The following is a 23693-nucleotide window of genomic DNA, read 5'->3' on the forward strand; positions in this document are numbered from 1 at the left end:
CCGTAGGTACGAGTTTCGCTTCCGGGGGTGCCCTAAATCGGCGGAGCCGTTCCCAGTTGGCCGCCGGCGGCTAAACGTCGGCGAGGTCAAACGCCGGTCAAACTTGACCAGTCTTCGCCTGCGTGGCAGCTGACGTGGATCCCTGGTCCACCAGTCAGTCACACGTGTAGAACCCAACCGGTACAATAAGTCATTTCCTGTTTAAATTTAAATCCAGAAAATTGCTGCAACTTCAAATAAATCTAGAAAATTCAATTTAAGTCAGAAAAATGTAAATAAGATACTAAAATTCTTAGAAAAGAAAACTCTATCCAATAAAAATATAAAATGGAATTTTTATTTTTAATAAAAATTCAATTATTTAATACTTGTTATTTAAGCCTTTAATTTTAATTCTAAAATCAATTAAAATTCAATAATTAGTAAAAATTTCCAAAAGTAAATAAAAACCAGTAACTAAGTAAGGAAAACATTAAAATTAATTTTCCTTTTCTATTAACTTATTAAATCCTTATTAGGAGGATTTAAAACCATGATTAATAAATACCTTAATCATTAATTATTTAAAAATAATAAAATATCAAATCTAATATTATTTTATTTCAAAATTATTAATAACTTCAACTTTATCAATGAAGTTATTAACCCAATAATTATAGGGTAATTAGCAAACCCTAATTCCATATGGAATAATATTATAACCCTATCATTTCATGTTGAACTCTAAAACCCTAAATTAATTAGGAACCCTAGTTCCATTATTACATGTGAACCCTAATTTGCTTCTAACCTAAACCCAAGGTTAGAACTGGTGATCATGGTACTTTATTTCAAGTCATAGAGCCATCATCAGCAACTAAAGGACATACCTATGTTCACATAAAATGTAAAAGACCATCACTAATATATGGGTAACCCATGTGTCCATTTTCATCAGATCTAAATATTCAAATAGGGTTAACCAAGTGTAAACCCTAGATCCTATTACCAAAGCCATCATCCATATTCCTTCCTACTTAGCATCACACCAATGTGATGAACCTCAGGTGCAACTATGTCAAACCCTGAGCATTACCTAACCATATTCCACTAAACCCTACTAGTATTGGATATTTATCAACCATCCTATTTAGGAGCCAATTATTCTTTACTTAATAGAACCAATAGTAAAACCTAAACCACCTCAACCCAAATTAATATACTTCTTATTACCTAAGAAGTATGTTCTTCAAAAGTTATTCTTTTGAAGAAAATATGGGATCATCATCAACCCTGCTTATAAGGACCTATAAACCCTAGCCAGCTATCACTAGCAAAATAAACCAATCTTGATAGCACCCACGTGTAATTAATTGCTTAGGATGCCTAGGCATAACTCCACCTGGTATTGACGAATCCCAACCTTGTTAGGATCCATCTAATACTTACTCCAGAAACTAAATGAAACCATAGTCAACCATAGAACCTCATCAACCTAATTATCATACTTGTTCTTTATTTAAGAACATGTTCTTCCAAAGTTATTCTTTTAAAATATATGATAATTAATCATCAACCATGCCATATAGTACTAAAACTGACCACTGTTCTTTACTTGTTAACATTATGCCAATTACCATTCCTTGTCTGCTCAATTGATTATTATGCTCTATTATTTACCTATTCATGATACCAAGTAATCACACCTGAATAAGAACCTTATATGTGAATCATTCTAAAAGTGCAACACACCCTAAACCAATCATTACAACTCACTGATCCTAAATCATCGGGGTTAGGGCACGCTTGGAGCGATTGCATCTCATACTTATGCATTATTGCATCCTTGCCAATCATTTAAACATCGTCTTTACCGGACGATGATGCTATTTCAGAATTTGGAGTTATTGCGTATCGAAGACCTTGTCTGCATAATCTTGCAGTCAAGAAAGGCAAGTTCATCACTTGCTCATATCATTTGAGTATTTTTATCAAATTACTTGCAAAGTATTATGGTTATCACTATTGCACAAAAATCAAAACCACTACTTTCATAACTATGAATATGACTAAGTGGTGGGCAATGGAACCATGGATTGTGTTGATATGGTGGAGGTTCCATTGCACGGGTTTATATCCATCTAGGATTAAACAACAAATGTCGCCAGTGATTCTTGTGCTGTAATACCCGTGTTAACCATAAGATCCGGAGTGGGACGGAGTAGTCAAAAGTGTTTCCACCTCTCGTTCATCAACGGATGCGCTTTACCGTAGTACACTTGTAATCCAAGGGGGCAAGCTGGTGAGGCTGGGGAGTCCTAAGTCCCCACGGCATAGTCCGTAGTACACTTGTCGCCCGAAGGAGCAAGATGGTGAGGCTGGGGAGTCCTAAGTCCCCACGGTATTGCGGTCTAGGATGGGTTGCAGCTACCGGCGTAGGAGTGTATGGTAGAGCCCAGCACTGTTGTCGTGGTCGGGGTCCACCTTGAAATCTACAGGAATAATGGGACCGACGTGGACCCAGGGTCGGCGCATGCAACAACGGGTGGGCGTTCGAGGTAGCGGAGGAACATGATTGGCTAGACCTTATACCGGGCCTCACACCATAGGAAGTGTGGACGGGAAACTCGAGCCCGGTTGGCACCAAGGTTAAGATCTCTTATGGGTAAAGCAACACACCTCTGCAGAGTGTAATGAACCGTGACCTGTCACTCCCTGTTCCGGGATATGGAACTGCGAACGCGGCCGAAAAGGAGCTCCATGAAGTTCTAGTAAACCGGTGAAGGCTGACGGACATAGTTCTTTTGAATAAAAGCAACCTTTTGAAGAAATGATTATGAAAACCTGCATTGGTATTGGACTTTCTGATCTAATGCCGTAGCTAGTGCATTAAACACCTCTTTCCTATAATGAACTTGTTGAGTACGCTCGTACTCATCCCACTCTTAAATCCCCTGCTTAGATATGGAGGCATCGAAGGAGAATCTACAGTGCAACTCGAAGACCGAGGAGTCAACAACTACTTCAAGAGACAGGACCCTGTCAGAGGAGTCAGTTACACATCCAACAAGGAGAAACCTAGTTTAGCCATAGAAGGGAACTAGCTTCCTATACCTAGCTCCTACTTAGCTAGAATCTATTCATAGCCTCTATAGCTAGTCAAATACTCTACAAATAGAGTTCGTGATAGGATTAGACTACGAGTCGTTCTTCTGAAATTTATTTGCAGATTTACCTCATTGTAAAGTAGGAGGCTGTGATGATCTTATGTAACAGAGTCAATGTTGTAATTCTATAGACATACCTTGGACCCGCATATGTTTCTGTTGTACCACTCTGAGCGATATAATACTAGTGGAACGGTGTTTCATTGGTGTTATATCAGACTTGCATACTACACCATGCAGTGGTATGCCGGGTCACCACATAAATTCCCGTGTGTCCTCAAGAACGTTTGGTCATTATAAGTAAACAAACCGGCTTATCCTTTGTGCTAAAAAGGATTGGGCTACTCGCTGCAATTATTTCTCTCGCACTTTACTTACTCGTACTTTATTCATCTGCTACACTAAAACCCCCTGAATACTTGTCTGTGAGCATTTACAGTGAATCCTTCATCGAAACTGCTTGTCAACACCTTCTGCTCCTCGTTGGGATCGATATTCTTACTTATCGAAAATACTACGATACACCCCCTATACTTCTGGGTCATCAACTGTGGACCCCGGTCCATTCTTTTACATCGAATACAATCTACCGCAAACATTGTTCTTTACTGTTCTTCGCGTACAAACATTATTTTCCACACCATACATTTAATCCTTTGTTTACAGCAAGCCGGTGAGATTGACAACCTCACTGTTAAGTTGGGGCAAAGTATTTGGATTGTGTTGTGCAGGTTCCACGTTGGCGCCGGAATCCCTGGTGTTGCGCCGCACTACACTCCGCCACCAACAACCTTCAACGTGCTCCTTGACTCCTACTGGTTCGATAACCTTGGTTTCTTACTGAGGGAAAACTTGCTGCTGTACGCATCACACCTTCCTCTTGGGGTTCCCAACAGGTATGTGCTTTACGCGTCATCAGTCAGCCTCTCTGAACGATAAACTTTTCCTTTATTAGGTTTATTTTTTATCCCTAATTTCTCGCTATTTGCCTTTTTTTAGATCTCATATCGCCTTTGAAACGTTTAGGACGCTGCTGGCTCATGGGTCCCACATGTCAGCCTCTATGAAAAATAAAAGTTTCCTTTATTGAATTTATTTTTGACCCCTAATTTCTGGCTATTTGCCTTTTCTATCCCTTGTCGTCTTTGAGATATTGATGACGCTGCTGGCTCATGGGTCCCACATGTCAGCCTCTATGAACAATAAAAGTTTCCTTCATTGGATTTATTTTTGACCCCTAATTTCTGGCTATTTATCCTTTTTCGATCCCCTGCCGCCTTTGAGACGTTAATGACGATGCTGGCTCATGGGTCCCACATGTTAGCCTCTATGAACAATAAACATTTCCTTTCTTAGATTTATTTTTTACCCCTGATTTCTGGCTACTTTCATTTTTCTTTCGATCCCCTGCCGCCTTTGAAACGTTGAGGACGCTCCTGCAAAATGGGACCCATATGTCATCCTATAATATATGTCTTCTTTCCTGGATTATTTTTGCCCCCCTGATTTCTAGCAAATTGACTTTTTCTTTGAATTCCCTGGCACCTTGTTAAGGTTGAGGCGGCTGCTGACTCATGGGACCCATACGCCAACCTCTATGTGCAATAAACTATTTCTTTCTTGGATTATTTTTGGCCGATTAATTTGGCTACACTGATTTTTCTTTCGATCCCCTGCCGTCTTTGAAACGTGAGGCCGCTGCTGCAAAATAGGTCTCCCATGTCAGCCCCTCTGAACGGTAAATTTACCCCTACTTGACTTTTTTCTTCCAATCCCATGCCGCATTATTGATGTGGTAGGATGATGAGTCCCTAGTGTTAGCGTCTAGGTACAGGATGCCGACCACTCCGTCGATTCTTTCATCCAATATCCTTTGTACGTCTTCTAAAAAAAACATCCATCGTACGAGACTGCATCACTCCTCGCGCACAAAGAAATAACTTAATGAGGAGATGCAAATCCCGCTTCTCTCCCCCACCCCACCCCCGAATTCCCCGCGTACATCACCCGTCACACTTCCTCCTCGACCTCGAGCACTTTCTCACACCGGCCGCCGTATCCATCCATCGCCGCATCCTGCACCGCGCGGATCTGACATGCGCAGTGTGGATCCGGTGTTCACCGCACGGATACTTGCGGACTAAAACATGCGTGTACACTTATAGATACCATTAATCCACACATTAGCTCCAGTGTTATCATTAGCCAAAATAACAGTTAAGGGTAAAATCCCCATACAGATTCGTTAGATTTCGTATGGACGAGGACTTAAATCTACACATAGTAAAATAGAAAAAATATTTGAGGAGAAAAAGACCGCAACCACCTCTAGGAACCAGAGCTGCAATGTCATCCATCCCACCTGACCAAACCCCTGTTGTTTAGCTTGTATGGGATTTAATAGAGTACATTTCAAAAGCGAAAATTATACAAGTACCAAATTATGGGAGGATGTTTGGTTAGGTGAGACATCCTTGCTCAACACTACCCTTCTCTTTGTAACATTATGTAATGAAAATATATTTTGGTTGCTAATGTTTTATCTCAAATTCCGCTGAACATAGTTTAAGGCAAGCTTTACTTCTTACTAATAAGTGGTTTGCTTGCCTGCACATACTTCAAAGATTAATGATGGTACAATTGTCAAATGAGCCGTTAAGTGGCAGCTCAAGTAATCAACCAAATGAACTACAGGGAGGAGTAATCTGCATTTTTTTCCCTAAAAAAAAAATCTACATTTTAAATTGGATAAGCTGGGTCCTCGGTAGTAAGGTACGCAGTTTCATCCGAATCATCAAAATAAGCGGAGCTCTCGGCAGACAAATCACCATAAGCCTGTCCTTCCAACGCGCGAATCTCCCGAGAACCACCCATCGTTCCAAGGACCGGCAGTTCTGCGTCTTCAGATCGTAGCACATCCAGAGCCTGCACAATGGACGGCCGCTGCATCGGGTCGTGGTGCGCGCACCAAAGCCCGGTAAGCAGCAAACGCTCCATTTGCATCCCGTCGAACTCGCCGTCCAGCCTCTGGTCCGCCGCTTCAAGGATCACATTCCGGCGGTACATATCCCGGACCGACGCCAGCAGCGCCGCCGGGGCTGCTTGGTCCGGTTGCCTCGACGGCGTCGGCCGCCTGCCGCAGGCGATCTCAAGAAGCACGACACCGAAGCTGTACACGTCGGACTCCGTGCTCGGCCTGCGGCTGCTGACAAACTCCGGGTCGATGTACCCGACGGTGCCCGCGACGACCTGCGTTGTCTGCGGCTCGGCGCCGTGGTTGACGAGCCTCGCTAGCCCGAAGTCTCCGAGCTTGGCGTTGCCGGACGCGTCGAGCATCACGTTTGCAGGTTTGATGTCGCCGTGCACGACGCACTGGTCGCATTCCGTGTGGAGGTACCGCAAGGCTGAGCCCAGCTGAAGCGCGATCTTGTACCTGCAGTTGGTGACGAGCACAAAGTTTAGACATCAACTCCAAATTTTCAGACAAAAATTAGGCGAGTGAAATTGGTAAGTTCAGTAAGAGAATTAACAATTAAGTACTCCGGCGAGTACCTCTCTGGCCAAGTCAAGTGTCTGTCCGGACTGTAGAGATGCGTGTCGAGGCTGCCGCCCGGCATGAGCTCGTAGACGAGCGCTAGTCCTCTCCGGCGAGCGCACCAGCCAACCAGTCGGACGACGTAGCGGTGCCTGAGCTGGGGCATGATGGCGACCTCGGCGTGAAACTCCTTGAGACCCTGCACGGATAGCTCCTTGGAGAGCGCCTTGATCGCCACATGGCGGCCTTCCTCGCTCAAGTAGCCCCTGTACACCGGACCAAATCCCCCTCTCCCGATCTTTCTCTTCGCCGCGAAATTGTCCGTCGCGGCGGCGAGCTCACCGTAGCGGAAACGCCTAGGTCCCACTCCATGCCGGAAATCATGTTCCATTATGATTTCATCGTCATCCTCTTCGAGTTCGATATCCGAAATTTTCTGCCGCGGCCTCTTGATACGGATGCAGCAGAGCAGAAGTCCCGCCACGGCGCAAATCAACCCGACCAAAGCTGAACCTGCAACAAATACTTGCTCTATCCAAGACGACGCAACCTGCCTTGGCTGTGTCGTCGCATTCAGTTCATACGTAGAAGAAAGCAACCTTCTCGCCGTAGGCTGGTCGCGCAGCCTGTGCGAGTACAGCGCTCTGTAAGACTGGCTACGGGGCACTCTTCCGATTCCTCGCGTGCTTGTGTAACCTGGAAGGGAGCGAAGTTCCAAACCTCCCAGAGAACCACCAGAGCATGACAGACCAAGTTCAAATGAATTCTCTTGGAACGCTTGGACTATGAGGAAGGCAAGGTCGGTGCTGCAGTTCACCAGTTGCTTCAGTGCAAATAAAGCAGAAGATTGTCCTCCTACAGATACATAGTAATTTCTATCGAAAGATGTTGATGAGTCGACTTCACCGATGTTAAAGAGTACATGCCCGGCGTCGGACCCCCTAGGCCACGCCTCGCAATAACACAGACCGGCGGCGAGGACACTGGATATGCCTGCGGTGGTGTTAATTGCAAGGGGCGCATCACGGCGAGAGATCAGACCCGGGTAATCGGAGGAACCGCTGTAGTTGAAGGAGAGTGCGGCGGCGTGTGAAGCGAGGTAGGAAACACAGGACAAGGACAGCACGAGGAAGATATGGATTCCTGTGTTGGAAGCTGTCATGAGGTCGTTGCTACTAGGTATCTAGATTGACCAGTGCGAGTGAAGTAGGAGAGGGGATCCTTGGTTCAGAGTCCAGGTTCGGTCTAGTTTGTTCATCTATGGATGGCGGGAATAGCGGGACAGCCAAACCGGCGTGAATGGATTGTATGGGATATAAACAGGACAGAAATAAGAGGGTAGGGAGACGGATCAGGCTCTGACCACAGGTTTTTTATTTTGAACTTCTAGCCACCGATGGTTTCTATGATGAGTACGACTAGCAAAATGCCCACCTTCACAAAGGTCATCTCCAGCACCCTGATAGAATACGTACTTTATACGTATGTACAGGTGTATTATACCTAACCGGTTGTAACCCTTTGTAACTCCGATCTATGTAATGAAAAGGTTTTGGTTGGCCCTTGAGTGCCGAACCATCCCACCACATCCTATTTTCCCTCTAGGTTTTCATGGTATCAGAGCTAGCCCTGACCTAGCCGCCACAGATTGCTTTCGCCGCCGTCGCCGTCCTCTCGTCCCCGATGACGACCGACACCGCCACCTCCCTTAGCTCGGCGCCTTCCTCAACCTCTCCCAGTGCGCCCATGGAAAGCGTGCCGCCGTCGCTGACTCCATCGACGCCGCTGCCCACGCTGCCCGCGCCAACCTTGCCGGGCATCCCTGCTCCAGTGCTCGTTCCGGTGAGCAGCACTGGTCTGTTCACCGATGCGCTTTCGGTCTTCACCAACGTGCAAGGAGATACGGGCCCTTCTGTCCCGCTGCCGGTGAACACCGCCGTACAGGCCCCTGCCAATCTGATGGCCGGGTCGATCTTCCCCAACACCGCGGCCTCGGCCGTCGTCTCCATCGCGTCGTCAATCACGATCAAGCTCACCTCCGACAACTACCTGTTCTGGAGGGCCCAGGTGGCTCCCCTGCTCCGCAGCCACCTCCTGATGGGCTACGTCGATGGATCCGAGCCGTGTCCTCCTGATCACATCGGCGTCCTGCACAACGGCATCATGCTGCCGCAACTCAACCCAGCCCGACAGCGCTGGAACCAGCAAGACCAAGCCATCCTCTCCGCCTTCGTCTCCTCCATGACGGAGAGTGTTGTGGGCATGGTGTTGTTCGCCTCCACTGCACGGGAGGCCTGGGAGACACTTGAAGGAGCGTTTGCATCAACCACCATTGCCCGCTCCTCCGGAATTCGCCAACAGATGGCGGATCTGAAGAAACATGATCAGACCATGACGGTGTACTATCATCGCATGAAGGCCCTCGCTGACCAGTTGACAAGCATCGGCCAGCCATTGCGCGGCACGGAGCTCATCTCCTATATCATAGGAGGTCTTGACAAGGACTATGATCCCCTGTATGAAGTCGTCAACGCCCGCACCAATGCCATGCCGATCCGTGACCTCTTCGCACAGCTCTACGCCACGGAGAGTCGGATGTACGCTCGGCGTGCGGAGACCGGCACCGTCCACTACCCTGCAACACACGGAGCTGCCTTTGGAGGCCTCCGGTCGCTGCCTATGGCGCTGCTGCTCCTAGCGCCCCTCGTGGATTCAGGCCGCCTTATCGGTCTCCCTCGCCCACGTATGCACCGCAGCCACGACCTGCTCAGGCACCTGGTGGATCCGGCAAGCAGCGGACAGGACGCGGTCGTGACGTGGTGTGTCAGCTGTGTGACTACCCGGGCCATGTCGCATCACGGTGCTACAAGCGCTTCAACAAAGTGTTCCTTGGTATAGGGAACAATGGCAAGGACACTGAGAAGCAGCTCGCTATGGCTATGGCAGCCTCTGGTGGAGCTCACGGTGGACATGGTGGACAGCAGCACACGGTGGACCATGCCTGGTACGCCGACTCGGGTGCCACGCATCACATCACCCACGAGCTTGACAGGCTCACCACGCAGGAGCCATATCATGGCACTGATCAGGTCCACGCTGCAAATGGAACAGATATGCGTATACATATATTGGTCATGCACTCCTTCCTACTCCATCTTCGAAACCACTCAATTTGAATCGTGTCCTCCATGTCCCTGATGCCACTCGTAGTCTTTTATCTATGAGTAAATTGTTCCATCATAATAATGTTTTTATTGAACTTCACCCTTATGATCTTTTTGTAAAGGATCGGGACACGAGGGAGCCCATTCTTAGAGGTCGTTGTCGTGGTGGTCTATACGAGATTAAATCTCCAATTATCAAGCAAGCACTCAGCAGTGTCAAGGTGTTGCGGAATACGTGGCACAGTCGCCTAGGTCATCCAGCTTTACAAGTAGTTCAACATGTTCTCCATAGACATGATCTTCCATCCATAGGAGAGTCAAATAAAGTTACTTCAGTTTGTGATGCATGTCAACAAGGGAAAAGTCACCAGCTGCCTTTCTCTTTGTCTACCCGTGTAACACAATCTCCCTTAGAGATTATATATTCAGATGTGTGGGGCCCTGCCCAGAATTCTATTAGTGGACATCGTTTTTATGTAAGTTTTGTTGATGCTTACAGTCGCTTTACTTGGCTCTACTTGCTTAAACACAAATCTGATGTCTATAATGTATTCCTTCAATTCCAAAAACATGTTGAACATCTTCTTAATCGAAAAATCATACATGTCCAAACAGACTGGGGTGGAGAGTATGAGAAACTTCATCCCTTCTTTCATAACCTAGGCATATCACATCGTGTATCTTGTCCACACACCCACCAACAGAATGGCACTGCTGAACGCAAACATCGACACATTGTCGAGACTGTTCTCACCTTGCTTGCTCATGCGTCCTTACCTTTGCATTATTGGAGTGATGCTTTTGCTACAGCCTGTTTCCTTATAAATAGGCTTCCTAGTCGCACCATTGAGATGAAGACACCACTTGAGCGTCTCCTTCAAGAAACACCAGATTATACCTTTTTTAAGGTTTTTGGGTGTGCCTGTTGGCCTCACCTTCGAGCATACAACAATCACAAACTTGAGTTTCGCTCGAAGAAATGTGGTTTTCTTGGTTATAGTTCCTTACACAAAGGATATAAATGCCTTCATGTCCCATCTAATAGAGTCTATATCTCTCGTGATGTGATCTTTGATGAAAATCACTTTCCCTTTGCCGACATGCCTCATTCTCACACGTTGCCACCTATTTCTGAGTCCTCATTACTTACAGCTGACCAATTTATGGATACTGCATCTGCTCCTTCTTTGCTAGATAACCATGGTGCAGGGACATGCCGAGCTGCTCGCCTGGAGGTTCTCACGCCCGAAGCAGTGATTCCTGCAGGTGTCCGTGATCCAGATGATCACGTCGATCCACCAGCGCCTGTGCATGGCTTGCATGGCGTGGCCTCGGGCTTCCCTCTGCTTGGCTCTGCTGAGCCAGCCTTCCCCGGTGCAACGACTCCTGAACCTGCCACGCCTCCCCGGGCTTCCTCACCGGGTACTGCCATGGATGGGCCGCCATCACTAGCTGGGCCTCCGTCGCCTGCTCCTGGATCAGTATCACCTACTGTGCCAGAATCGCCTCCTGGCTTGATTTCGCCGGCACCTGCACCTCCAGAAACAACTGCTGCTGCTCCTTCTGGTCCGGTGACCAGGTCACAACGTGGTATTGTACGGCCGAAAGTACGCACCGATGGCACAGTTGCATGGAGCTCAGTCTTGGCACAGTTTGCAGCATCCAAAGATACAGCTGAACCCCGTGATTATCGAGCAACTCTTGCTATTCCGCATTGGCGAACAACCATGGAGGAGGAATTCTCAGCATTGCAGCGTAATGGTACTTGGACTCTTGTTCCACCGGTGTCTGGTGTTAACTTAATTGACTCTCGCTGGATCTTTAAGGTCAAACTTCATGCTGATGGCACCACTGAGCGCTATAAGGCACGTCTTGTTGCAAAAGGTTTTAAGCAACAGTATGGCTTGGATTATGAGGAGACATTTAGCCCTGTTGTTAAGCCTGTCACTGTACGGCTGCTGCTCTCTTTGGCTCTCTCCCGTGGCTGGCATCTTCGTCAGCTTGATATCCAGAATGCCTTTCTTAATGGTTTTCTTGATGAGCAGGTGTACATGAGACAACCCCCTGGTTTTGCTGATCCTGATAAGCCGGGTCATTATTGTCGCCTGGTAAAGTCTCTCTATGGGTTGAAGCAGGCTCCTCGTGCATGGCATGCTCGACTCAGTTCAGTACTTGGTACTTTGGGGTTCTCACCATCTGCTGCTGACACTTCACTGTTTATTCTTCGGAGGGCTGATGTGACCATCTACTTACTTGTGTATGTGGATGATATTATTGTTATTAGTTCGACTGCTGCTGCCATTCCCAGGTTAATCTCTGAGTTGAGAGCTGAGTTCTCCGTCAAAGATCTTGGCGTTCTGCACTACTTTCTGGGGATTGAGGTTCAATCACCTTCTTCGGGCAGTCTTATTCTTCGACAGCGCAAGTATGCCCTTGAGCTTCTTGCGCGTGCTGGCATGTTGAAGTGCAGTCCTGCTACTACACCTATGTCCTCCTCTGAGCGTCTCTGTAGTGTTGATGGTGATGCTCTGTCACCAGAAGAGGCCACTCAGTACCGCAGCATTGTTGGTGGGCTGCAATATCTTACATCGACACGACCTGATTTGTCCTTTGTTGTCAACAAGGTGTATCAATACCTCCATGAGCCTCGCACTCCTCATTGGTCTGCTGTGAAGCGTATTTGTCAACACCCGGATATTTAAGTCCAGATGCCTATTATGCCATACCTCGCAATCCCAGGAATATTGTTTTTGCGAGACATAATAGATTGATATCACAACACATCATTCATTACAACTCATAATTGTCTTACAACAAAAAGGATCACATGATCCAGTCTCATTACAACAGTTGATCTAATAATCAATTACATAACACAATAGCGGGAATACGTAGTAGAGGTCCATCTGTTTCAGATGCAATTGTTGACGTCAGGAGTGGTCCTAGTTGTAGTAGACGTACTGCTGTCCTTCACCTTGGTACCGGGGCTCATCTTCATAGTCTGGCCATTTGAATAGCCAGGGACAAAGCCATGAGTACTTTAAAGTACTCGCAAACTAATACTAATGTAAGTAGTATCAATTATGGTCAGGGGGTGCTAAGCTCTAGTTTAATTTGCATAAAGCCAGTTTTATTTCATAAGCATTTAGTAAGCAAAGACCCTTCATCTGCCTAACTTAACTCAAGTGGAAACATTAGTGTCATTCCCACAACTCTGTTGTGATTCAAAGTCAAGGTCACCTTTCAAACTCAAGTCACAGGTCACCATTCATATTTTGGAAAAGTTCTGATGACGGAGCAGTATGGCCTTTCCAACTGTCCATGACTGCGGACGCGGCTATTCGAATAGGTTTTCATTCTGCAGAGGTCGTACACTTGTGCCACAACAATTGCAATAGTTCGTCAGGGGTAACTAGCCCTGATTTATCACACTCAGTGCGCGAACTACCAATCCTAACCTTTCATTTACATACACTAGTATAGGCACCTCTCCCCATGAGCTTGGCCTCCCAGTGAAGACCAACCGTCAACCTGGGAACTGCACAGGGCTTGGGTCTGACATTCACCTCATTTCACGTCATTTCACTTTCAGAGGAGGCAGCCTCGACATAACCCCTATGACGCTTGTTCAGAGGGAACCCATACTAAAATACATAAGTTTCCAGTTAAGCCCTACCCAAATTCAGGTATTGTAGGGATACTCAAGAATTGGAATGGTATCGCATCCGAACCCAACCATCAGTTTTTGTAAAGTTCACCATGTCATTCTCAAGTCATATTCACCTTCAAAATCTTTCAATAGAATGACTCGTCATTCCAAGGTTTTTGAAAGTCATTGGTTTTCACAAGTTCCCATCTAGAGTAGTCATTTTTAATCTTAGCACTAGCAACTAGTCATGAGGGGTGCTAACTAGCTTATAGCTTTCTAGGCTAAGTGTGTTGCTCTTGTACTACTTCATATCTAGACCAAGTGAATCATGAATCAAAAAGTAAACTTTGATAAACAAAAACAAAAGCTTGTAAGGTAAGAACTTGGGATAGGATCATTAAGCATAAAGTAATATGTAATGGTGCCTTGCTCTTGTAGAGCTTTGCACTAGGTCAACTTGCAAGAATATTAGCTTGCAATAGTCTAGCTTGCCTTGGTTGGGGTAGTGATCAAAGTTCTCTTCTTCTTCCTCTTGGTAGAAGACCTCCTCCTCTTGATAGTCTCCGGTACTAGTGTCTATAAACGAATACGAGGATACAATCACCCAACAATACTTAAGTAGACTAGCTTAGCCTTAAGGGCTTACTCAAGATGATCTAGCATCATCACTTACATTACTCAACCTTAGACTAGGGTTTCTTCTTAGGTTTTGAAAAACAACTCCTCTTATTGAAATAGGGATTAGGGTTTCTATTTAGTTCCTTTGGGGAAATAATTTCCTCTCATTGAATCTTGTTAAGATTTAATCTTCTCAAATAACAAGGTATGATCACATGTTGACCAAGGTCAATACTTCACACTTATCATTTGAGAAACATGATTTAAATGAGGTTCCACACCTCATGCAATTTAAATCCTATTTGTTTTAATATCCTCAAGTGAGCAAACATGAGACCATGCAACAAGGGTCATCACATTACTTCATGATACTTGGGAAGATGATTTAAATGAGGGCTAGACCTCATAGATTTGAAAACTTAAATTTGAAATAGTTTAAAGGGACTAGTATTGACTACATAGCCAATTTTTGATTCTAGCCCATGATCATGCACACAGCTAGGTCATGTTTTTTGCATAATCAAATAAAAAATGTGAAATGTGATTTATGAGAGTTGGAATCAACTCAAAATCACTTATGGCTGATTTTTAATAATTGTTTGAAATCTGAAAAGTCTCTGCCTTGTTATTTTTACTACTTTAATTCTACAACAAAACTAGTATGGAAACCAGTGGGGTTGGATAGATAATTTCACAGGATTTCCAACCATATGAAATTCACTAAATTTGGCCAAGTATATTTGGAGAAACTTAAATTCTAGCAAAGCATCTGAGAGCAATTTAACAGAAAAGAAATAAAGCCGATTTTGAATTTAAATGGGGGCGGGAAGAGAAATGGGCCGCAGAGGGGGAGAAAGAACTAGGCCAGCCCAACTAGCGCGCCACGCACGCAGCGGGCCGCCTGACAGGTGGGTCCCAGCTGTCAGCGGGGTTTAATACCGAATCGGTATGGATGAACGTGGGACGTAGGATCAGGAGTAGATCGTGCGGCTTACAGGCGTCGTCTACGTCGACGAGAGGAGCTCATTGGCGCGGTGGAGGAAGGGGGTCGGCGGCGATCCTGGGCTCCGGCGAGGCTGGGCGACTGCGGCGTTCGACGTTGTCGACGACGGCGAGGCGAATGACAGTCGTGGGAGCACTTGAGGAGGACGCAATCTTCGGCTTGATCTGCGGCGGCTCACGGGTCTCCGGCGTGCAATTGAAGGGCTTCGGTGGACAATGTGGACGGGAGAGGAGTGGAGGAGAGGCAGAAGAGAGAGGGGAGTGGAATGGCGTGCTCAATTCGTCCCTGGGTGTGCTCCTTTTATAGGGTCGAGAGGTGCCGAGGCTTGGCGGGGCAGGTCATGGTGGGAGGCGACGTTACGGTGGCGGAAAGGGCAGGGCGACGTCATAGGATTGTTGGCAACGTCGAGGCAGTCCTTGGGAGCGTCCTGGCGCAGCGAGGGGTGGTCTAATTCAACGGCGTCGTGAGCGTGTAATGCGGTACAATGGCGGCGGTCGTCGTCGAGGGCGTCGTCTACAGCTCTAGCGCGGGCAGGTGGGCATGTCCACTGTGTTGCTGCCGTCGAGGGAAGGCTGCATGTACAAGGAGAGGTCGAGGGAAGGACGACCGTGACGAGGCGCGGCCGCGTACTGGCGCGTCCAAACCATGCCGGTGCGCGCTCTGGTGCGCCTGGTCGTGGTGACCACGTTGCAGCCAGGGCCTTGGCTGCATCCATTTGACCTGGAATCATGTCTGGCAGGTTCAGCACTGTGTGGAGAGGCTAGGTGACATGGGCTGATGACGCGTGAAGCACACGTCCGTTGGGAACCCCAAGAGGAAGGTGTGATGCATACAGCAGCAAGTTTTTCCTCAGTAAGAAACCAAGGTTATCGAACCAGTAGGAGATGAAGGCCACGTGAAGGTTGTTGGTGGAGGAGTGTAGTGCGGCGCAACACCAGGGATTCCGGCGCCAACGTGGAACCTGCACAACACAATCAAAATACTTCGCCCCAACTTAACAGTGAGGTTGTGAATCTCACCGGCTTGCTGTAAACAAAGGATTAAATGTATGGTGTGGAGAATGATGTTTGTTTGCAGAGAACAACAAAGAACAATGATTGCAGTAGATTGTATTTCAGATGTAAAAGAATGGACCGGGGTCCATAGTTCACTAGTGGTGTCTCTCCAATAAGATAAATAGCATGTTGGGTGAACAAATTACAGTTGGGCAATTGACAAATAGAGAGGGCATAACAATGCACATACATATCATGATGACTAATATGAGATTTACTTAGGGCACTGCGACAAAGAACATAGACCGCTATCCAGCATGCATCTATGCCTAAAAAGTCCACCTTCGGGTTAGCATCCGCACCCCTTCCAGTATTAAGTTGCAAACAACAGACAATTGCATTAAGTACTGTGCGTAATGTAAACAATACAAATATCCATAGACAAAACATTGATGTTTTATCCCTAGTGGAAACAACACATCCATAACCTTAGAACTTTCTGTCACTGTCCCAGATTCAATGGATGCATGAACCCACTATCGAGCATAAATACTCCCTCTTGGAGTCACAAGTATCAACTTGGCCAGAGCCTCTACTAGCAATGGAGAGCATGCAAGATCATAAACAACACATGTATGATAGATTGATAATCAACTTGACATAGTATTCCATATTCATCGGATCCCAACAAACACAACATGTAACATTACAAATAGATGATCTTGATCATGATAGGCAGCTCACAAGATCTAAACATGATAGCACAAGAGGAGAAGACAACCATCTAGCTACTGCTATCGACCCATAGTCCAAGGATGAACTACTCACGCATCAATCCGGAGGCGGGCATGGTGATGTAGAGCCCTCCGGTGATGATTCCCCTCTCCGGCAGGGTGCCGGAGGCGATCTCCTAGGGTGTGGCCGCCTCGTCGCCCCTCTTCGTCTCCTCTTTGGACTTCTGGAAGGCTCCGTGGAAAATAAGACCGTGGGCTTTTGTTTCGTCCAATTCCGAGAATATGTCCTGTGTAGGATTTCTGAAACCAAAAACAACAGAAAACAGGAATTGGCGCTTCGGCATCTTGTTAATAGGTTAGTGCCGGAAAACGTATCACAATGATATAAAGTGTATATAAAACATGTGAGTATTGTCATAAAACTAGCATGGAACATAAGAAATTATAGATACGTTTGAGACGTATCATGGGCAGAGGGAGAGGAGAGTACCAGTGGCAGGTGATGACATGGTGGTGAGCAAGGGGGCCGGCATGATGTGTTCTTGATGGCTTGGGTCCAATTTAATTGTCTCTAAGAGCATGGCAAGCATGAGTGAGGTGCTAGGGGTGGGTTTGGCAAGGTTAGCATGGTGCAAGGGGTCTAGAGCTTGTACATTTGATTAATGCCAAAGTTTATGTGACATCTCCAATGTACTAGGCATGGTTGTGTGTGATGGTGATCATGGCAAGGATGGGTGATGTCATGGGAGTGATTGTGGTACAAGTGACACTATTGATGAGCTCAAGGTAGAAAAAGGGGAGGGGGTACATAGTGGTTGGGAGTGGTTGTACCCTAATAGTAACTATTGGATTCTTAGGTAAAAACCTCATGTGTGGGTAAATTTTGCTAGGTTTCTTCATGGATGATTTATAAATAAAGTTTGGCAGCAATGGGTGGCATTGGTTTGGGATTTGGAGATGGTTTGTGAAAATTCCAAAGTTTTGGGGGAATCTAGAATCTGTTTCAAAGTTGCAACTTGGCTTGACTAATTTAAGCAATGGTGAACGATCTGGTCAAAGTGGTCAACACCAAAGTTGTTCACCTTGATGAGTTCTTGGATGAGATTCAAAGATTTGTGAGGGTTTGGTTTGAAAATCTCTTAATAAAATGGCTCAAAGAGGGGTACATGTTAAAAATGGCGCAAGTGACCATTATCACATGTAACTAGGTTTTTGATTTTCCTTTGATTTGATTTGAGTTTCTTTGATGCAAAAGGGATCCTTTTGAGTTTTAAAGAGTTTCCAAACCATTGGCACAATTTTATATGGCCTAGGTTAAAGATTTTCAAAAATGGCCAAAACCATATGTGAGGGTTTTTGCAAATTCCCAATTTTTTTCTTTCTTTATCTTTGATCCAAGGATCATGGTTTTGGGTTCAAATAATGTTGGTTGGGTTTACTCATGGTTTCCAACCATTTGGGTAAGGTAAATAGGGCATAGGCCAATTATTGGGGAATTAGCCCTTAGCCCACATATGCCTCACAATTTATTTTGTTTTCTTTCTAAAAGTTCCTCTTTGGTTTTGAGAAGGGTAGGGTTAGGGTTTAGAAAACATTTCAAAATACTTCACACAAGTATTAAGGCAAAGCTCACAACAATTGGGTAGGAGCACTATGCACCAAACTTAATTTAATTAAAGTTTTTGTTGGCTCCAATTTTTGGAAAAAGGAAATTCATTTTCTTATTTGAAAATTTGGGATGTTACAGTATTCTTCGATATGTGCGGTTTACAGTTGACAGTGGTCTTCAGTTCCGGTCCTCTCCCTCTACACTGTTGTCTGCATTCTGACGCAGATTGGGCAGGTAATATGGATGATCGGCGATCCACGGGGGGATATGCTATCTTTTATGGGGGGTAATCTGATCGCCAGGAGTGCTCGCAAGCAGGAGACTGTGTCCAGGTCGAGTACAGAGTCCGAGTATAAAGCTTTGGGTAATACTACAGCCGAGCTTATCTGGGTTCAGTCATTGCTACAGGAGCTAGGTGTTGTTCAGCCTCGACCTCCAGTTCTATGGTGTGACAACATTGGAGCTACTTATCTGGCAGCCAACCCAGTTTTCCATGCACGAACAAAGCACATAGAGGTGGATTTTCACTTTGTTCGTGAGCGTGTGGCAAAGAAGCAACTACAGATTCGATTCATATCATCTAAGGATCAAGTTGCTGACATCTTTACAAAGCCACTTCCGTTACCATTGTATAATCATTGTAGGCGCAATCTCAACCTTTTGTTATCGGCTGAGATTGAGGGAGCACTAGTAGAAAAAGAGGCTTCCGTCCACCCCATTAGTCGCGAAAAGACACGAACCGCGACTAATGGGGTCTTTAGTCGCGGTTCGGGAGTCGAACCGCGACTAAAGACCTGGGCCCAGCGCGCTCGGTGGCCAGGTGGGGGACGGGGGGGCTTTAGTCGCGGTTGGCTAGGCTAACCGCGACTAAAGGTCGCCCGAAGGCCTTTAGTCGCGGTTTGCCAGGCCAACCGGGACTAAAGGCCCATCCCTATAAAAGGCAGCTCATCAACTCACTTCACTTAGCCATTTGGTGCCACTTCTCTTCACAAACTTCACAAGAGGTGTTAGGTTTGCTTTTGGTTCCTCTTATGCACACAAGGTGTTTGATGAAATGCCCAAGAGCATGAAACAAACATGATATGAAGTGTCCGAGCCACACTTGAGCTTTCTCATTTATTTTTTCCTCCTCGATCGTGGTTACCAACTTGAACCTTTCATGTGTCATTGATAAAATATGCATGTGTGTAGTTCATTGTTAAATTTGCAGCTAGTTAGTTTAACAAATGCATGATGGTTAATTATATATTTTATATAATAATAATGCAGATGAATCGACAATGGATGTACGGTAACCGACTCTCCGGCGAGTTCATTACGGGTTTGAAAGATTTTCTCGTAGTGGCTAATGCGAACAAGCAGGGGGGTTTTGTTATCTGTCCATGTGTTGGCTGTAAGAATCAGAAGGGTTACTCTTCCTCAAAAGACGTTCACCTGCACCTGCTTCGGCAGGGTTTCATGCCAAGCTATAATTGTTGGACCAAGCATGGAGAAATAGGGGTTATAATGGAAGAAGATGAAGAAGGGGATGATTTCATCGATGACAACTATCTTGATCATTTCGGTGATACTTTCATGGAGGATGCTGAAGGTGGGGAAGGTGAAGGGGAAGGTGAGGAAGAGGCACGTGATGAGCCCGCTGATGATCTTGGTCGGACCATTGCTGATGCACGGAGAGGCTGCGAAACTGAAAAGGAGAGGAAGAATTTGGATCGCATGTTAGAGGATCACAAAAAGTCGTTGTATCCCGGATGCGATAATGGTCTGAAAAAGCTGGGCTGCACACTAGATTTGCTGAAATGGAAGGCACGGGAAGGTCTATCTGACTCGGGATTTGAAAAGTTGCTAAAAATGATGAAGAATATGTTTCCAAAGAATAACGAGTTGCCCGCCAGTACGTACGAAGCAAAAAAGGTTGTCTGCCCTCTAGGTTTAGAGGTTCTGAAGATACATGCATGCATTAACGACTGCATCCTCTACCGCGGTGAATACGAGAATTTGAATGAATGCCCGGTATGCACTGCATTGCGTTATAAGATCAGAGGCGATGACCCTGGTGACGATGTTGAGGGCGAGAAACCCAGGAAGAGGGTTCCCGCCAAGGTGATGTGGTATGCTCCTATAATACCACGGTTGAAACGTCTGTTCAGGAACAAAGAGCATGCCAAGTTGTTGCGATGGCACAAAGAGGAGCGTAAGTCGGACGGGGAGTTGAGACACCCCGCAGATGGAACGCAATGGAGAAAGATCGACAGAGAGTTCAAAGATTTTGCAGCTGACGCAAGGAACATAAGATTTGGTCTAAGTACAGATGGCATGAATCCTTTTGGCGAGCAGAGCTCCAGCCATAGCACGTGGCCCGTGACTCTATGCATCTACAACCTTCCTCCTTGGTTGTGCATGAAGCGGAAGTTCATTATGATGCCAGTGCTCATCCAAGGTCCGAAACAACCCGGCAACGACATCGATGTGTACCTAAGGCCATTAGTTGATGAACTTTTACAGTTGTGGGGCAGACCTGGTGTACGTGTGTGGGATGAGCACAAAGAAGAGGAATTTGACCTACGAGCGTTGCTCTTCGTAACCATCAACGATTGGCCTGCTCTTAGTAACCTATCGGGACAGACAAATAAGGGATACAATGCATGCACGCACTGCTTACATGAGACTGAAAGTGTGTATTTGCCAAATTGTAAGAAGAACGTGTACCTGGGGCATCGTCGATTTCTTCACCGACATCATAACGTAAGAAAGAAAGGCAAGCATTTCAACGGCAAGGCAGATCACCGGCCGAAGCCTGCGGAATGTACTGGTGCGGAGGTATTTGATATGGTCAAGGATTTGGAAGTCATCTTTGGAAAGGGTCCTGGCGGACAATCAGTTCCGCAGGGAGCCGACGGGCACGCACCCATGTGGAAGAAGAAATCTATATTTTGGGAGCTAGAATATTGGAAAGTCCTAGATGTCCGCTCTGCAATTAACGTGATGCATGTTACGAAGAATATTTACGTGAACCTGGTAAGCTTCTTGGGCGTGTATGGGAAGACAAATGATACAAAGGAAGCACGGCAGGACCAGCAACGTTTGAAAGACCCTGATGACCGACATCTGGAATGGTTTCAAGGTCGTGCCAGCTACGCTCTTACCAAAGAAGAGAAGGTCATCTTTTTTGAATGCATGAGCAGTATGAAGGTCCCGTCTGGATTCTCGTCGAATATAAAGGGAATAATAAACATGGCGGACAAAAGTTCCAAAACCTGAAGTCTCACGACTGCCACGTGATTATGACGCAATTGCTTCCGATTGCTTTGAGGGGCTCCTACCGGAAAATGTTCGAGTAGCCATTGTGAAGCTATGTGCATTCCTGAATGCAATCTCTCAGAAGGTAATCAATCCAGAAGATCTACCACGGCTACAGAACGATGTGGTCCAATGTCTTGTCAGTTTCGAGTTGGTGTTCCCGCCATCCTTCTTCAATATTATGACGCACCTCCTGGTTCACCTAGTCGAAGAGATTTCCATCCTCGGTCCTGTATTTCTACACAATATGTTCCCCTTTGAGAGGTTCATGGGAGTATTAAAGAAATATGTTCGTAACCGTGCTAGGCCAGAAGGAAGCATTGCCAAGGGCTATGGAAATGAGGAGGTAATTGAGTTTTGTGTTGACTTTGTTCCTGACCTTAAGCCGATTGGTCTTCCTCGATCGCGGCACGAGGGGAGACTAAGTGGAAAAGGCACGATCGGAAGGAAATCAACGATATGTATTGACGGCCATTCTATGACTGAAGCACACCACACAGTTCTGACCAATTCCAGCTTGGTGGCTCCGTACTTTGAGAAACACAAGAATATTTTACGCTCGGACAACCCGGGGAAGCCTGAATCCTGGATTAGGAAGGCCCACATGGAGACTTTCGGCAGTTGGTTGAGAAAACATTTAATGAATGACAATGATGTTGAAGATCAGCTGTACATGTTGGCCAAGACACCATCTTCGACTATAACGACTTTCCAAGGGTACGAGATAAATGGGAATACATTTTACACGATCGCCCAAGATAAAAAGAGCACCAACCAAAACAGTGGTGTCCGCTTTGATGCAGCAACCGAGAATGGGCAAAAGGTCACATATTATGGTTACATAGAGGAGATATGGGAACTTGACTATGGACCCTCCTTTAAGGTCCCTTTTTCCGGTGCAAATGGTTCAAGCTAACAGGAGGTGGGGTAAAGGTGGACCAACAATACGGAATGACAATGGTGGATTTCAACAATCTTGGTTACCTTGACGAACCATTCGTCCTAGCCAAAGATGTCGCTCAGGTTTTCTATGTGAAGGACATGAGTAGCAAACCGAGGAAATGGAAAGATAAGAAAACGATCAGTACATCATGCGATGATCCAAAGCGCCACATTGTTCTTTCAGGGAAAAGAAACATCGTGGGAGTGGAGGACAAGACAGACATGTCAGAAGATTATAATATGTTTGGTGAAATTCCGCCCTTCAAAGTGAATACCGACCCAGGCATTAAGTTAAATGATGAGGATGCTCCATGGATACGACCCAATCGTAAGAAAGCAGGGACACAAGGGAAGAAATGATGTGTAATAATTTATTGTACCGAACTTTGTTGAATGGATCATGTGAATTATATTATCTGTGATGTGTTTGGTGTCCATTTTCGAATGATTCGATTGATTCGAGATACCACTGATGATACATGAAATTTGGAGTGACTTAGTCATACTCCTGCCTAGGCGTATAATATGCATACTCGTAGTCTTCATAGTCGTCGCCGTTGTACTGGTAGTCGTCGCCTTCTAAGTTGCCGCCGTCGTCGTCGCTGCCGTCATGATCGCTGTCGCCGGGCGGCGCTCGTGGCTCGAACTGAGGGTAGCGCAGGCGGGGGATATCGCCGGCCGTGATGTAGTCCACGACGCTCTGTAGAGTCCGGCCGTACCACCATAGCCGACGGCCGACCTCGTGGAAGTTCCCAGGAGGCAGACCGTCCTCCTCATACCTGGCGAGCGCCCTGTCACGTCGATTGATGAAGAAGGTGTCCCAAGTATGCTGGTTATCGGGATGCCAGCGGGGATTCATCCGCTGCTCCGGCGTGAGGTCGAGGTAGTAATGGTTCGTGATGGCCGCCCGGCGCGCAGTACCCTGAGGGACGGGAGGGACCGGCACGCCTCCGGCGCTTAGGCTCCAGCCGGCGGGGACGCGGTAGCCCGGTGGGCAA

General features: G+C 46.3%; 1 protein-coding gene across 1 annotated transcript; it reads right to left on the reverse strand.

Annotated features, from left to right (window-relative positions):
* Positions 1 to 5509: 5509 nt before the first annotated feature.
* Positions 5510 to 7973, reverse strand: LOC139830010 (L-type lectin-domain containing receptor kinase IX.1-like). Its single transcript, XM_071820187.1, has 2 exons — positions 6699 to 7973; positions 5510 to 6579 (listed from the first exon to the last, which is right to left on the reverse strand). Exons 1-2 carry the CDS (start codon positions 7841 to 7843, stop codon positions 5886 to 5888), a joined length of 1839 nt encoding a protein of 612 aa, XP_071676288.1. The 5' UTR covers positions 7844 to 7973; the 3' UTR covers positions 5510 to 5885.
* Between the last annotated feature and the right edge of the window lie 15720 nt (positions 7974 to 23693).

The sequence above is a fragment of the Lolium perenne genome, chromosome 5 (genome assembly GCF_019359855.2).
Source record: "Lolium perenne isolate Kyuss_39 chromosome 5, Kyuss_2.0, whole genome shotgun sequence".
Classification (NCBI taxonomy): Eukaryota; Viridiplantae; Streptophyta; class Magnoliopsida; order Poales; family Poaceae; genus Lolium; species Lolium perenne.

Coding starts and splice junctions, on each gene's coding strand:
- LOC139830010 (XM_071820187.1), bottom strand. CDS start 7,843: ATGACAGCTTCCAACACAGGAATCCATATCTTCCTCGTGCTGTCCTTG. Junction 6,580..6,698: donor CACTTGACTTGGCCAGAGAG/GTACTCGCCGGA, acceptor CACCAACTGCAG/GTACAAGATCGCGCTTCAGC.